Source organism: Balaenoptera ricei, chromosome 3 (assembly GCF_028023285.1).
Source record: "Balaenoptera ricei isolate mBalRic1 chromosome 3, mBalRic1.hap2, whole genome shotgun sequence".
Classification (NCBI taxonomy): domain Eukaryota; kingdom Metazoa; phylum Chordata; class Mammalia; order Artiodactyla; family Balaenopteridae; genus Balaenoptera; species Balaenoptera ricei.
In genome coordinates this window covers 114,071,433-114,088,642 of record NC_082641.1, presented here as the reverse complement: position 1 = coordinate 114,088,642, position 17,210 = coordinate 114,071,433, and the positions used below count along the sequence as shown (strand labels likewise).

The window sequence follows — 17,210 nt, the reverse complement described above, 5'->3', positions numbered from 1 at the left end:
AGCTGTCTACTGGGCTTCCCTGGTGGCTCAGCGGTTAAGAATACGCCTGCCAATGCAGGGGACACGGGTTCGAGCCCTGGTCTGGGAAAAGCCCACATGCCACGGAGCAACTAAGCCCGTGAGCCACAACTACTGAGCCCGTGCTCCACAACGAGAAGCCCGTGCACCACAACAAAGAGTAGCCCCTGCTCGCCACAACTAGAGAAAGCCTGCGCGCAGCAACGAAGACCCAACGCAGCCAAAAATAAATAAATAAATAAATTTAAAAAGCTGTCTATTAACAGATAAGTGTTTCTAGTCAAAAGATCTCTAATATGTAGCAACCATCTGATCATTCCTCATAATCACTGATTATACACAAAGAACAATGGCAGTGCCTTCTGGCCCTGGGATCCTACTCCAAAATGGACATTTGCCAGCCTTGCTCAGAACAAATGTTCAGTTAGCTAGCTTATATCTGCTTTAATTCCCTTATTATTTCCCAAGACACAATGGAGTTTAATTATCGTGTTCAAAAATACTGAGAGCTGGTGATTTTCTGATGTAAATTAAGGAATATAGTCCAGGTTTAATATGCTAATGCCCATCGTGATGTTTTAAACAGGTCAGTAATCACCTAGACAAATTTAATTCAACATGTTCTTAATTCTAGTTACAAACAAAATATTGGGTATACCTCAGATCACAGTTTTGCAACCTTGGCACAATAGACATTTGGGGCCAGAGAATTCTTTGTCGTGGGGTCTGTTCTGTGCCTGGTAGGATGTTTAGCAGCACCCCTGGCCTCTATCCACTATGTTCCGACAACACCCCTGTAGCTGTGACAACCAAACATATCTCTAGACATTGCCAAATTCCCTAAGGGACAAAACCATCCCGGGTGAGAACCAATGCTCTGGATAAATGACAGATGCCTAAGAGAGAATGTCTTTAGATGATTCTAACACAGCAAAACTTACCCACTTCCCCATAGGTTTGAATCCCAGATCTGCTACTTCCTCCCTGTATGATCTTGAGTGAATTTACCTACTCAAGCTGTGCCTTTGTTTTCTCCTCTGGAAAATGGGAATTACAATAGTACCTGCAACTCAAGAGGCGTAAATAAAATGATCCACTTAGCAAATAGCAAGCACTCAGTAACTGCGGGCTGCCGTTATTGCTATTGTTAATATTTTCATCCCAATTTCAGCATTTCGAGGTCCTCACTCTGCAATCAGTGAGCTAGGGCTCTTAGGATATTCAGCTGGAGATTAAGATTCTGACTGAGGGACAGTTGGTCTTTTGAACAAGCAATATGATGTAGGTGGTAAAATATGGATTTTGGAGAAAACTGGGATCTAATTCCTTGGGATTTTCAAATCTCACACTTCCCACCTTCACGAACATTATCCTCAAAATAGGTCTGGTAGTAACATCATCAACATCGTGTGTGAAAATTAATGACGAAACCTATATTTTTAAAACTGCTCTGAAAATTACTGCAACGTGGAGCTGGTAGCCGTGAAAATGCTGCTCCCAGGGCCTCCCCTAGGGAGCGTAATTGACCAAGGTCCCCAGCTTCTGTGCTTTGAAATCCACCACCTCACTTGCACCAAAGACCATGCCTCCATCTGGCTGCTCCCCACCAATGACTGCATTGGAGGGAGGATACTCAGGTAGGTCCGTTCCTGGGAGACCCAGCCCTCCTCTGTCCCTGGCTCTAGTGAGAATGAAATAAGATAAGCAGTGAGCAGAGTGCCTGACACATACGCTGCACTACACAGTGCGTGGCACTATAGTTAAAAACACCCGCCCAATTCCATATGTTAATTCCTCACTTTTGTTCTTAGAGATCCCAAGAAAGAAAAAGCATATTTGGATTTAATAGTATCACCTTGTGGTTTGTGATACTGTTGCCAGACACGGTCCCACAAATCTAAGCATTTACACATTTTATGTGAATATGTGTTTGATTTTACGTTTTGATGGATTAAAATGCATACATGTTTAAACCAAACAGAACGCAACCCAAAGGAAAAAAAAACAATTTGGATTTGCTGGCACTGTTTTTCCTCTAGTACAGAGACTCCAGTTCTTTGACATAGTAAATGAATAGGCAGTCCGCACTTTACACACGAGATGCCTCCTTGAGAGACTGTGTGTGAAGTAAAAAGTGGTATATACTCTAAGTGGTATTGTTTAGTTACTGCTCCTTAACCTACCATCCCAGAACTCACCGGCTTCAAATGACAACCAGTTATTCTTGCTCACACATCTGTGGGGCGTGCTAGGCTGGCTTCAGGGGGCTGACTTGGCTAGGGTGACTGCTCCACGTGACCTGCATTCTCTTCCCGAGGCCAGCAGGTGAGTCTGGGAACCCTCTCCTCACAGCGATGGCAGAACACAAGAAGGCAAATGCAAAGACACAGACCCTGGAGGACTCAGGCTCTACGGGACACACTGCCACTTCTGCTTCGTTTTATTGGTCAAAGCAAGTCATATCACTGAACTACAAATCAAAGGTTGGGAAAGCTCCTCTGCCCCCAGTGAGACACAGCAAGGGCGCTGATGCAGGGAGGGGTAAAGAACCAGGGCCACAATCTCAGTCTCCTGCAGACCCTGACAAATTACTTAAATAGGGATGCTTCCATAGAAAATTCCAGGGCCTCAATTAATATTAAGCATAAAAAGGCAGAGGTGCTAATACATGTTTGGATTATACAGAAAAGTAAAGAGAATAATATAACAAATACCCATGTACTGACCTTCAATAATTAATAAATTAATGTTTAAACATATTTGCTTCTGATCTTTTTCTTTTTTATAAAGTATTTTAGAGTTTAAGCACTTTGCATATCCTTTCACAATTCTATTTCTCTCCCTCCTCAGAGGTAGCTATTATCCTAGAGTTAGTCTGTGCACATTTTTGTATTTTTACTATACATGCAGCTATTCACAAAGATAATACATTTGCTTTCAAAATTTAATAAGTGGTTAAATTTAATCCTGTGTATAGCATTTTAAAAGTAGCTTTTTTATTCAAAAGTGTTCAACAGTAGATCTAGCTGTTTTAAAACAGACTGCCTTCATTTGAACTGTTAAATTATATTCCAAATGTTATTATTATACTCCATTGTATGACTCTATCCTAAGTCATCTTTTCCTCTACTTATGGATACTTTGGACGTTGTTAGTTTTACATTGTTACAAACAAGCAAACATTTAAAATCCTATATTTAAAGGAAGGAAATATAATTTTATCAAAATAGTAAAATTATTTGCAAACATTATACAGATGAAACATAACTGAACTGATGATCCAAAAAACCCAAGGGATATATACTAAAGAATATGTTATAGAGGGTCATACATTATTAATGGTCTTTTCTGAAATATGTCCTACCCAGGAAATGAAAGGTAGATCTTCTAGAAGATGGTACTAAGCATTCAATTTTTCACGGGATATTCTCCCACCAGTCACAGCCCAGGAAGAGTCACTCTTCACCCAGCCTTATCACTTTCTGTTAATATTTAGTCAGCATTTCCAATAAAGTTAGCTTCATCAGAACAAAAGCTTTTATATAGGTCCTACATGTGAGCCAAACAGCTATCCATGGAATATTAGAATCTGACTCCCCCCGTTCTCATATTTGTTTTGTGTGTCTCATACCAAATTAAAGATATGAGAGATGCAGCATTCTAAGGCTAAATAGCTAGAAAATACTAATTCAAACTTGAGTATTCTTCAAAGAGAGCGTAGGGGCAATCCTAAGTATCAGAGGAAGAAGCATCCTAAGGGAGACCAAAGCCAAATGTTTTCCACAGGAATCCTCCTTCTGGCTGTTTTGATTTCACCTGGTAAGTCAAAATTACAATTTTAGAATCTTGGCTGACTTTTGAAAACTGATTTCAAGGATAGATTTAAAAGTCATTAACATCACAATCACAACAGAAACTTGTCTATTTGGTTATTAAAAATGGAACAGGAAGGATACACGGGGGAGAGGGGTGGTCCTCAATGATTTCCACCTGAATGTTGTTTCTTTCATGAGAGAAATAGAAAAGTCTTTCCGTCTTAGTCTAGGACTTAATCGGAACAAAATTAGAAAATAAAAAGTTTGCATAAGAATCTGATTTATAAAATTCCTGATACAGAGACTAGTATGGATTAGGACAAGGGGAACTGCCAGAGCAGAAGAGAAAATGAATAAATTAATAAACTGTCTAATATATGTCTCAATTCTGAAGGATAGATATTAGTTGTCAAAGAGATTTGAAGCTTGGCTCCAAGGTATAAGACTTATGAAACCCACCTTTTAGAGGTATATTCAAGAATATGCTTAATGGCCATATTCTGTAGCTTCTCTTCATAACACATATATTAATGAATAGCAAAATATCTTTAAATAAAATCAACAACCAAATTAGCAGATTCTTGCTTTTGCTTCTGTTTTTGTTAGTCTGTCCTGACGTAAAAGGATGAGTTTCTTAACGCATCTCTCTGTGAACGTTAACAATTGGAAATCCAGGAAATCTAATTCAAATGAACATTTATCAAGTGCCTACTCTAAAAGAGAAGTTACACTAAAAACAAAGTTTGCACAAAATACACAAAGAGAGCCATCGCCCTCCTCCATGTTTTACTGCTTCATAATTTTTCAAATAATTGTTTTACTCCCTTCTCCACTTTCTCTTCTCACTCCACTCTAGGCTAAATTAGTTTGACATGTTCTTATTTCTAAGAATCTCCTCTTCTATGTTTGCAAATATGAAAGAGATTTCATGTTAAATAAACTTTGCTAGTGCAGAGTTTGCTTCTGCTTTAATTCAAACATTTTCTTGGATTTGATTATCATGACTAGCAATAAAGAACATTTCAAAGTTACTTTAGAATTTCTAGAATTATTTCTTTGAGCCATGCTGTTTATTTTGTTTAACCTGAACATAGTGGTCCCCATGCCAAGTCATGAGCAAAAAAAAATTGAAAAGCACAATGTATACCATTGTTTAATGAATAATCTGAAACAAACTATAACGATAAAGGTAAATGCTTATAAAGAAATACACAAATACTCTACATGTCATAAAACAGACTTCTGTGACCAGGGGAAAAGCCCATTTTATAGCTGAATCAGGAGTTAAAGGAAGACCACCCCTTAAACTACAGAAAAATTAGAGAGAAAGTATAGTGAAAACAGAATTTTTCAATCTACTGGGAGACACAAGGATAGTAGAGTTTGGGAATATGTGGTCAGGAAATGTGCTTCTCCTATTTCTCCTTTTTAGCACTGGCTGGGCCATGGGCTACTATATGTGCTGGCAAGTCTTCCAATGAGATCAGGACGTGTGACAGCCACGGCTGTGGCCAGTACATGGCTCAAAGGTAATGGGGTTTCACACATAACCATATCCTCTTTTGGCTCTTAACCTCTTTGCTTAGTGTCCTTGCCCGAAGTTTCTTCAAGTGCTCACCATCTTTTCCCTTCCGACAGCAGGAAAATTCAGATATAACCAGTTACATTACCATGTTTGGAGCAACTTCCAAGAATAGGGTGTCAACTCTGGGCTCTGAATTAGGAACAGAGCACTGAACAAGGGCAAGAGAGAGGAGAGCAGTGTTTTCTCTCAATGTTTTCACACGTTGACTCATCTCACCTGGCTTTTCCAAGGTGAAAGCCAAACATTACTGTCCCATTTTACAGATGAGGAACTTGAACTGGGGCACCAAAGGGTTAAGGGACTTGCCAAACACAGTTGGAGGTGGTGAAGGCTGGACTAGAATTCAGGTTTTTGGATCCTCTTCCCATCAAACCATGGTGTTACTGACCCAGGCTCTGGGAGGTGAACACCAGAGGCTGGCCCTAAGCAAGTAATCTCTTCCAGACAGTGAGGGACACACTTGTGAACTTTCAACAATGCACAGTACTACCTTGGGAGTGCCACTTTCTGATGAAATAGCCATGTGTCCAACTGTATCACTGATCTCCATCCTAATCACAGAACAACTCTCACTCACACAGATACTACTTACAAGCAACCTCACATACCTGGAATAGGGCTAAGAGACAGGACATAGGGGAAAGTGGCCTCTGAATTGCCAAAATTAAGACTCAATTAGTTCATACCCTAAACTTTATGCACTTGACTCATACAATAACTTACTGGCTCCTCACTTGGAATCTGCTCAATGTTGCTTTACACATACTGCTAACAATCCTAGTGAATCTGACTTTCAGGTAGACTATTAGAAGGGAGAAGAGGCTGGTGGAGAACTGGCATAGTGTCAACAGTGAGGACTGTTGGAAACAAGAAATCTCACAACCTGGGATCATTCTGTGTTTGTGCTCCACACACTTTAATAAATGCAGGAGGTATCACTCACTATATTAAAACCGTACACAATAAATGATGTTTATAATGACTTATGGATCATTGGGAGAAAAGTAAGACTAGGGTAACATATGATTCTTTTATAATAGGTTCCCATAAAAAGTCATCTCTTTTCTAAGTGGTCTTGCAGGGGTCAAAATTCAGGTATCTATAAAATTTACTTACATGGATTGCCTCATTTCCCCAAAATGCCATATAATAATAATGGCTAACATTTTTAAAGGCTTCCTGTGTTTTACTATCTTAAATGTTTTAACCTTTATAACATGGTTATTACAACCTGCAGAGAAGGAGGTGAAAATTGGGTAAACAGAGTGACGAAACCTGGGACACTCCAACACGTTCCAGCAGCTTCAATTTTTGATACCCTGGTCTGGGAACAGTGGGCTAACACCATGTTCCTGGGCAATAAAATTCCCAGGGCAGTTCCTCAGTCTGTTCATTCTTATTTACATCCTGGAAATCATAGGCTTCACCGGGGTGTGGATGTCTTGTGCTCGGATGGATCTACTGTGTATGCACCTTTCACCGGAATGATTGTGGGCCAGGAGAAACCTTATAAAAACAAAAATGCCATCAATAATGGTGTCCGGATCTCTGGAAGAGGTAAGGGGTGGTGTATATACCTGGAGCACATACTGGAGATGTTTGATGCTTATTTATTTAATGCGTATTCTATACAAAGACGTTTCATTCTTTCTTTAAAGTGACAAAACCTAGGACCTAAAGGACAAGGGTACCAAACTAAAACAGCCCATGCATTTTCAAAGATGTTCCACCACTTTCCCTGAAGTCATCTTCTTTATGCATACACTCCCCACCTAACTCTATAGTTGACTGAAGGGCTTTCTTCCTGAGGCCCATGTGACTTTGCTTAACAATCTACAAGCAAAATCACTTTAGCATTACAGTATTATCTATAATGAATAGACGCTTTCATTCACCAAAATCCCACAATTCAAAAATGTTGGCATTTCTGCAAGAGTTGATGTGAACTATTTTCAAATGCTCTATGTTCTAGGTAAAGCTGGGTCTCCTGGTACTCCAGGTACTGGGCTTATTGTTTGGTTGTTTTAATTCTATTGACGTAGAACATACACACAGCAAAGCGCACAAAGCAAAAATGGCCAGCTCCATGAATTGTCACAAAGTGAGCACACCCGTGTAGCCTGTTGGTTACACCAGATCAAGAAAAAGAATAGCAGCAGCAGTCCAAAGACCCCATGTGCTACCTTTTAGTCATCATTCCCAGCAAGGGTGATTACTATCCCACCACATATTAGCTTTGCCTGTTTCTGAAAATGATTTAAATAGAATTAATCAGCACGCAGTCTTTTGAGTGGGGCTTCTTTTACTCCACATAAGGTTTGTGAGATTCATTCATGTTTTTGCATGTAGTTTAAGTCCCTTCATCCTTATTGATGCGGAGCATTCCATTGTATGCATATATCTTCACCTATTTAATCATTCTTCTCTAAACGGACATCTGGGCAGTATCCAGTTTTAGGCGATTATGAAAATGCTGCTATGAACTCTCTGTACATTTCTTTTCATGAACATAAACATGCATTCCTGCTGGGAGTGGATCCGGAGGACACTCCTCTCACTAAGGCTGTGAGAAACACTTTGTGAGGGAGCCCACATCCTTGAGGAGCTATTCAGTGGCTATCCTCTCTAGGCCTGAAATGACAAGAGGAACTACTGCCATTGAATGGAGCCCACTTAGCAGTCAAGGCTGGCACGGTTATCCAACAGGGAGCAGAGCTGAAGCAGTAATCAGATACATCAGAAGCAGAGACCCGTGGCATTGTCTAGTTAATCATGGTGACCTACAACTGAAGACATGGGCAGCCTACTAAAGCCTTATTTGATTTGTATAAATGGAAACACTCTAGGTCTGATAAACAAAATTCTGACTTCAATCATGACAATAATGGGTCTCAAAACCTTCCTCCCAACACCATCAACCCATTCCCAGACTTGAGCCAGTTCACAGTCCCAGAGCCCCTTGAATGAAAGGGAGGCTGAGTCCTTCTGAGGAAGGGCCCTATTACAATGCCAAAAATTTATACTGTAACCCTTACTTCTAGCCATCCCCAAAAGGACCTGCAGCCTTTTAGCAGGATGATTGTATACTGGGGAAGAAGACACTCGCTCAAAACTGACAGTAATTTCTAAAGACCCAAAAAGCCACTGTGGTCCATCAATCAGACTAGGGGCTTCTAGGGTCAGGTGATCAACATAGTTTTTTCCTAGGGTCCATCTTACAGTTGACCTAGTGCATCCACATATCCACCCTGTGGTAATTTCACCAGTACCAGAATGCATAACTGGAATCAATATACTCAGCAATTGGCAGAACGCTGGAGGAGTGGAGTTGCTGGGTTACTTGGTATACGTATCTGCAGTGCTAGCAGGTACTGCCACCCAGTTTCCCAAAGTAGTGGTACCAATTCACAGCCCCAACAGGAGTGTATGAATGTTCCAGTTGCTCCATACACAATACTTGGTGTTATCTAGCTACCTTTCTCATTTCAGCCATTCTGATGAGTATGTAACAGTATCTCACTTAAATTTAATTTGCACTTCCATGATGGCTAATGATATTGAGCCCCTTCTCATATTTATTGATAACATGGATATTGTCTTTTGCAAAGTGCCTATTCATGTATTTTGCCCTGGCTTTTTTGCCTTTTTCTTATTGGTATGTGGGAGCTTTTTGTGTCTTTTGGATATGAGTCCTTTGTCCAATATATGTATTATAAGTATCTTCTCCCACTTTATGGGTTCCTTTTCACTTTTCTAATGTTTTTTAATAAACAAAAATTCTTATTTTTAATGCAGTCCAATTTAGTAATATTTTCCTTTACTGTTGACACATTTTTATTATCCGTTTAAGACACATTTGCCCACCCTAGTCATAAAGGTATTGTCCCTATGTTTCTGTGTACAAGCTTTATTGCTTCATCATTCATACTCAGATTTATAATCCATCTGGAATTGGTTTTTGTGTAAGGAATCAGATAGGGATCAAAATTTCCCCCCATATCGACATCTGACTCAGTACCATTAACTTGCCAAGACCATTTTTTCCTTACTGCATTGCAGTATCTCTTGTCATAGATCAGGGTCTGAATATACATAGGTCTGTTTATGGTCTTTCTATTGTGTTTCACTGGCCAGTTTGTCAATCTTCCACAAATACTGCACTGTCTTAATTACCATAGCTTTAAAATACATCTTGATATGAATAGTATAAATCTTCCAACTTTGATCTTCTTTCAGACTGTCTTGGCAATTCTTGGGTTATTTGCATTACCAAATAAATTACAGAATCAGTTTGTCGATCTCCACCAAAAATCTTGCTGGGACTTTGGGTTTGCATTCATCATACAGGATCAAACCGAGAAGAACTGATATCTTAAAAGTAATGAAAGTCATCCAATCAATGAACTTGTTAAAATTTCCATTTATTTAGGTCTTCTTACACTGTTGTATTAGTAGCTTAATTAGAGTTGTATTAGTATCAATGTAGAGGTCTTGCACATATTTTTGTTCAATATATGTACATAAAATGCACCTTATTAATTTTCCATAGATCTTCTATAGCAGTACTGTCCAATAGAAGTATAATAAAAGCCACATATGCAATCTTTTCAGTAATCACATTAAGTAAAAAGAAACAGTGAAATTAATTTTAACAACACATTTAACTTAATACTTCCAAATTATTATTTCAAAATGCAATTAATATAAAAATTAGTAATATTTTACTTTTTGGGGAGTACTGTCTTCAAAATCCAGTGTGTATCTTATACTTAAAGCACATCTAATTCAGATTAGCTATTTCAAGCACTGACTAGCCACATGTGGGTAGCAGCTACTGTGTTGGACAGGACAATTCTATAGCCTTACTTCTGTCTTCTGTCCACTTGACCTGTTTCACTGATGCAAGTGTGTTGAAGTCTTCTGTCACTACTGGGTTTCTATCTATTTATCCTTGTACCTCCTGTATTCTCTCCTTTATATAGATGGTTTCTGTGTTATTTAGTGCATGGATAATCATCTCTTCATTGGATTTAGCATTATACATTGTCCTCCTTTGTCTTGTTTCAATGCTTTTTGGCCTGAATTTCACTCTCTGGTAACAGGATCATAATCCTTGCTTTCCTTTTTCCTTCCATTTACATGGCAAATCTTTTCCAGTCCTGAATTTTTAGCTTTTCAATTACTGTTTCATTGTATACAGCATAGAATTGCATTTTGCTTTCCAAGCCAATAGGAAAATCTTTTTCCTATATGAATTAACATTTATAGATACAACTCATATATTTGGTCCAAACACTGTCATTATTTTATGTTGTAATTATGGTAATATAATGGTATTATCTCTATTTCTCTATTTGATGGGTCTTGTTTTAAATTTTTCTTTTGATATTTAAAAAGATTTGTATTCTTGTGCCTGTTATTTCCATTTTTCTTTGTCTTTAAAGTCTATTAGTTTTATTGGAATCTGTCTTGGAGCTGACATTGTTCTGGGTCAATTTTCTCAGTTACCTGGGGTTTTTCTGCTATTCTTCAATGCCTTTTAAAACACTCATTTGAGTCTATTCTTCCTTAGGCATCTTGTAATTTTAATCTTCATTTCTGATATGATTTTGTCATTTTCTTCTACTCCCTCATTGAGTTTAATCAACCGTCCTTTCTTTTTGTATTTTTTTATTCATTTCTGGTTTGTTTTTTTTTTTTACAATTTCTGATTCAAGGCTACTAAAACCCAGATAATGAATAATTTTACTACTTCTTTTCTTTTAGGTTTCTGTATTAAAATGTTCTACATTAAGCCAATTAAATATAAAGGTTCTATCAAGAAGGGAGAAAAACTGGGCACTCTATTGCCCTTGCAGAAAGTTTATCCTGGCATACAATCTCACGTACACATTGAAAACTGTGACTTGACAGATCCTACTGTGTACCTATAGATGGAAGACAAATAACCAGATCTTCTAAAGAGAGCCATCTTCTTAAAACCTGGGTGCATATTCTGCTTTTCAAGAAACCTGTGTTCAAATAGAAACATGATGAATGCAAGAAAGAAAAAAGCATGTTGATTTCAACTCATTGCCACTTTGATGTTTTGAGGGTCAATTAATCCCTCAGGTCTGGTCTGTAATCTATGGGATCTGGGGTGTGTTTTTTCTTAAAGATTTCTCAGTCCTGAATACATAAGATAAATAAACATATGAATTCAAACTGGTTCCGACGGCATCTTTGACACTTCTAAAACTAGCTTTCTGCTTAAAAATAAGAAAAAGCCTGAAGTGTTTTTAGGGTACACGAATAGAGTGTTGTACAATGCTAGACACATAAACCTGATAAATATTAGGTGAATAAACTGGAGCCTTCTTTTGAGTTAAGGTAGTAAAGAATTTCAGCAATAGCCTTAGGTTTGTCAAAGTGCTTGGAGGGTGAGGGGTTTACACGGATAAGACAGAGTTTGATGGTCTTTATATCCACACATTCCCACGTTCTATCTAAGCAGTTGATCTTCCAGGTAATGAATGACAGCAGTCCAAGGTAATATGGAATATTCTAGATTTCAGAAAGATTGCATTACAGGGAGTACTAGAAAGAGAAAGAGGTCTATCCTAACCTGAAGTATCTCATGGAACCAAGTCAGTCAACCTCATCTAGCCATACGCCTATCATAGCTACTGATTCTTACACATCATTGTATATCCTTATTATTCTTTCCTGGTTATGCTGACAACAGGTACAAAGGAGAAATAAAACCATATGAATGTTCAAAGGACCAGAAATAATATGGCTCTGTAGATTTTAGGCAGTCAGTAAGAAATGAGTACGGTGAATTCATCATTCTAGAAACTTTCTTCATGAATTTTTGCTTAAACTCTTTGGAATGTAGAAAACTCCAGTAGAATGACTTCATTCCTAGTGTAGATATGCTATAGGAAATGCAGTCAATTGAACTTTTTTACTGGAGAGAAGTGTCTGCATTTGTATACTAGGACATACGTATAAGAATGTTCATGAATCACTATTTGTCACAGCAAAACCTGGAACAACTCAAACGCTCATCAATAGGAAGATGGACAAATTGTGGTTTAGTTATAGATGGAATATTATACTGCAGTGAACCTCAGCTAAACATAACAAAATAGATGAATCATAGCAATATAATTCTGAGTAAAAAAAAAAAAAGCCCAGAGGATCACATATAGCACGATACTCTTTTTATAAAGTCAAAACAATTAAAGCCAAAACGTCATTTTTAGGAACATATATACATATGCGATAAAAATATATAAAAAGGAAATCAAGCAAATAATGAACACTAGTTATCTCAGGACTGGATAGGGAATGACCACACAGAAAAATTTAAGTTACTATCAATGCTGTAGTTTTATGGTTGGGAGGTGATTTCATGAGTATTTATTATTATGAAGAAGATGTTATGGAGGCAACAGGACTTACAGGTGGGTGTCCAGGAAGAAGAAAGAGTCAGTGATGGCTCTCAGACAGTTTAGAGTCTATACAACACAATTAGTACTTTCTCATATCCAGTTAGATACTATTCTCTACTGTGTCATAACATCTTATACAAGGCTAGAAAATTAAGACTTTAATTTTTGGTTAAAAAGAAAACCGTAACACCAGCACTGTCTGGTTTGATCATCTACCTTACTTGTCTCCTTAGTGCCAAATAACTTTAGATTGTTTCCAAAGATTACATTTGTTTTCAACGGACAAAGGCTGTGTTCCCACTGAGATCACAAAAAAGGAAATAGCATACAGATTTCAAAGGCAATTTTAAAAGGACCTCTAAAATGTTTGAACAATGAAATATATGCTTAGCCTTCTAAATAATCAACCTTCTGAAGTGACTGTTTTAGAAACCAGACTCATTACCTGGAACGGAGAGCTTCGCCAAGGTAGAGCAAGAACACTGCCTTCTGCCTAGCTTTCCACAAGCACTCTCATATCTGTTGAATGGAAATGCAAACTTTAGACTAAAGGACTTCTTTCCTAGGAATCACTAGAATACAGCGCCCTCTGGTGCATTATATCAGAGGTTTTTTTGTTTGTTTTTTGTTTTAATTTCCTTTTCCTTTAGGTTTGAGTGTTAAAGTGTTCAGTTTAAAGTATTGTAAAGGTTCAAATGACAGAGAAGTAATAGCCCTGAGTAACTTAATTTTCTTTACTGAAGGTGATTATAGTATATACTTAAAATTTTGGTGTCAGATATTAGGTTAAATGACTATAAAATCCATTTTTATTTAGAAAATGTTTTGAGTTTTCGAAAGAAAGTAATTTAATGAAAGAACAAGGTAAGTGGACAATTTAAGAGGCCAAGGCTAGAGAGGGAAGAATTATTACATCCTTGTGACAACATTTATCACACTTGGCGCATATTAACAACAATACATATAACTTTAAAATCTGCCTATCTCCCCAATATTTAGTAAAATACAAATGAGGCAAGCAAGGCTTATAAGGAAGGAGAAAAACAAAGAGAATCCTATTTTTGTGTCTCTTCAACATAACCTACAATAGAACCTTTTCTCCCATTCTCTCCATTTACAGTTTGCCCACAAAATTATCCTAACTTTTCCAGAACCCTCTAACACATGCATAAAAAACATTTTAAAGAACAAGTTTGCTTACAGAACTAAAATATTTTTCAAAGGCTAACACTTGAAATCCATCTAATATTGAACTCACTCATTTATCTAGAAACCTCTATTCTTAGGTAAGCAGTACTTTTCATGGACTTCCAAAGTAATGGCGACATTTTCATTCCATGGAGCAACAAAAATACTCTATTTCCTCATCTTGTTTTTGGCTATACTAAACTCTTTGCTCTTCAATTTATCAAAAGTAAGCCAGACCAAGCAGGGTCATTTAACTGAGCTGATCAATTTTACTCTGACTTTTGTTCTAAGAGTCACTATAGCGCTTAGCTAACTAGGTTTGAATACTGGGCCACCAAAGACCACTATTTTGAGCAGCAACTGCTCATTCAATGCGCAAGAGGCCACTGGTACTCATTCTCCCTCTATGCTAGTGGGCTCACCTCCCTTCTCTAGCCCCTCTCTGTTTTGCTTCATTATCCTCTAGCGCAAACACCACTGGCATTCTATCACCTCACCATTCGGGTATATACACTTAAAGTAACACCAGGTGAGATTGGAGGTTCATCTCTGCAGTGTTTCCACCACTACTCTGATCTCCAGTCAGACTGACCTCTCCATCTCACGCCGTTTCCTTTATGGTTGTTTGTCCCGTGGTTCTAATCAGACTTTAAGCTCCCTATAATATGCTGCTTCTGCACTCTCCTGAAATCTCAAAGTATAAATTACATGATCTGCAATAGTAATAACTATCTTTAAGAAATGGGTTTTATTTTTGAACCAGAAATATCGGTCCCACAAGCATTTATTGAGTGTGTTCTGAGACTTTCAAACACAGAGGTGAATGAAATGCCTGTTCTCAGAGTCACAGTAACAAAGACCATGGTACAGTGGTGAGAGTGTATGCACAAGGACAGTCTCTAAATAAAGGGATATGAACTGTGCTACTTTTTAAAATCACCATTTAGAAATAACAATATGTTTTAATTCCTTAATAGATGAGAATATTTAAAATTTTTTTCCTATAAAAATATTCAAAACTGGAAAATAATGAACGTATTTCAATTTTTTTTAGTTTAATTGATTTCTTAGAAATTTAAGGTATTGGGGAGAGGACTTAGAGGAACAAGTCTGAAAAAGAAAGTACTTATATAAAACTTGCTGAATGCCTACTATGTGCTAAACACTATGCTAGATGCTGGGCATACAACAGTGAGTAAAATCCAACCTTGATCTTGCAACGATGGAGCTTACAGCACAGTGGTTGAAGCAGATAATAATCATACAAGTGAAGAGCAAATTACAATAGTGATAAGCACCACAAAGGGAAATCACAGAACACTGAGACTCACGGAGGCTTCCCTGAGGAAACGACATCTAAAGGAAAGATGGAGCAAAGAGAGTAATTGAAGTAGAAAGAATATGCACAAATGCACTCTGACTAAAGGGTTCATGGCAGTCTTAAGGAACTGAAAGAGAATGGGAGCAGAAGGGCAAAGGGCACTTGGTAAGAGAAAACAAGGTCAAAGAAGCAGGGAGAAGCCAGACCTTGTAGGGTCTTGTGGGTCATTTTAAGGATATATGTTCATCTTAAAGGCAACAAATACACAGCCGTTAAAGAGTTTTAGCTGTGTTACTAATTAAATTCTAAGATCACTTCTGCAAAGGATCTGGCATAGTTTCAGATACACAGTAAATATATTCAGTAAATGCTGATTCCCTCCCAAGCACACTCTGAAAAATTTACCTTTTCATCTCAGTAGTGTATTTAATCAATTAGCAATCACAGTATCTTTAGAAAATGAATTAGCATTATTTAATTTTAATCTAATGCCCATTTTCTCCCAAGTTAATATAATAAAGTAGAATTCAAAGTGCACTGAAAATTAGAAGTTATTTATTGAATCATAATATGATCCTATATAGTGCTAAAAATGGAGTACAATTAAGCCAGCCTCTGTATCTATATTTTGATTGTACTCTTAGTTTTTAATACTAAATATTTTGCAAAATATATCAATACCAAGATGAAACAAAAATGATTAACAATATAAAGTTGTAAATGACATAAGTTAAGGGATCCAAAGCTCAATATTATAAATTTATTTAGCAAGCCAAAATATACCTTCAAGGAAGGCTGAAGAACTTATCTAGAAACCAACTGTTTCTATCAACTATCTAATACACAATACAGTGTCTGTGCCCTGTATGTGGTTTCTGTCTTTTCAAATTTCTCTTATTTTCTCAAATGTTTCTGCTGTAATCCATTAAGACAGTTTGCAAACAATAAAATATTTTACCTAAGACATTTCCGCAATGCATCTTAAAATTTACATTTGCAGATAGAAAGAAGCTAATCTTACAGATTAAAAAAAAAAAGTTAAGAATCTTTGGTAATTACCAGAGAGGCATGACATCAGGGAACCATACTCTTCCCAGGTATTTGGAGACTTCAGCATGAATTTCATCTAGGCTATAATCATCATCAGGGATCAAAACTTCCTCCATGATAGACAGCTGGGTTAGCCTTCTCCCACATAGTCTTACAAACTCAATGAATGCACTGCAGCTAACTTCACATTCACTGAGGCCCAAGGCTGTTAAGTTTTTACAGTGTTCAGCAATACAAATAAGTTCATTATCAAGAGCCTGAAGACCATTAGCACATACTACTAACTCTATTAGTCGTGGACAGTTAAGACCTATCCGTCCTAGAATTGCTTTGCTTATGGAACGACCAAAATAAAGGTGAGTAACAGGGGTTTCTTCTTTGAAGAACGTCTCCAATTCCTCTTCATATAAAAAGAAGTACATAACAACATTAACTCCAGGGGAGTGTTTAATGAGTACATCCCAACTTTGTTTTTTAATAGAAAGAAATTTGATTTGTCCAGGATTTTCACTCACAACATCTATTCGAAGATGCTCAAGGTTAACATGGGTCTCACTTGAAAGTGCCAGGAGAAGTTCATCACTTAGCATGTAATAATTTAATGCCAGTTCTCTAAGACCTTGACAATGGTCAGCTACACAAAGGATTCCTGCAGGGAATGGGGAAAAATCCTTAAACACAAAGAATATGGATACTAATATAACATTTTGTGAATTTAAATTTGATACTAGTTATTCATTATTTGCTAAAATAGATGTAATGATTTCTGAGGAGATGGATGCCAAGATATATATCAT

The 17,210-nt window shown here is 37.3% G+C and overlaps 2 protein-coding genes across 10 annotated transcripts in view; one reads left to right on the top strand and one right to left on the bottom strand.

Annotated features, from left to right (window-relative positions):
* The window catches only part of LOC132362515 (F-box/LRR-repeat protein 21), a 116,271-nt gene that overhangs the window by 28,280 nt on the left and 70,781 nt on the right, over positions 1-17,210 (bottom strand). For 6 of the 8 annotated variants that reach the window (XM_059917132.1, XM_059917131.1, XM_059917136.1 and 3 more), the window contains one exon: positions 16,326-17,062. The exons of the other annotated variants lie outside the window; for them this stretch is intronic. In XM_059917132.1, the coding sequence (XP_059773115.1) occupies positions 16,419-17,062 (644 nt within the window). In that variant the 3' untranslated portion in view covers positions 16,326-16,418. Of the gene's footprint in view, positions 1-16,325; positions 17,063-17,210 lie in introns of those variants that run through there. 8 annotated transcript variants of the gene reach the window in all.
* LECT2 (leukocyte cell derived chemotaxin 2) lies at positions 3,792-11,351 on the top strand. Of its 2 annotated transcripts, none has more exons than XM_059917146.1 (4): positions 3,792-3,837; positions 5,266-5,361; positions 6,829-6,975; positions 11,185-11,351. In XM_059917146.1, the coding sequence occupies exons 1-4, from the start codon at positions 3,792-3,794 to the stop codon at positions 11,349-11,351; spliced, it is 456 nt and encodes a 151-aa protein (XP_059773129.1). The 2 variants fall into 2 exon arrangements, with proteins under 2 accessions (XP_059773129.1, XP_059773130.1); XM_059917147.1 differs by having other exon boundaries at positions 5,266-5,362; positions 6,839-6,975.

What these genes read in the sequence shown, in the direction of transcription:
- LECT2 (XM_059917146.1), top strand. Translation starts at nt 3,792, where the DNA reads ATGTTTTCCACAGGAATCCTCCTTCTGGCTGTTTTGATTTCACCTG. An exon ending in TGGCCAGTACATGGCTCAAA is followed by an intron (nt 5,362 to 6,828) that starts GGTAATGGGGTT and finishes ATTTACATCCTG; the next exon opens with GAAATCATAGGCTTCACCGG. An exon ending in TGTCCGGATCTCTGGAAGAG is followed by an intron (nt 6,976 to 11,184) that starts GTAAGGGGTGGT and finishes CTTTTCTTTTAG; the next exon opens with GTTTCTGTATTAAAATGTTC.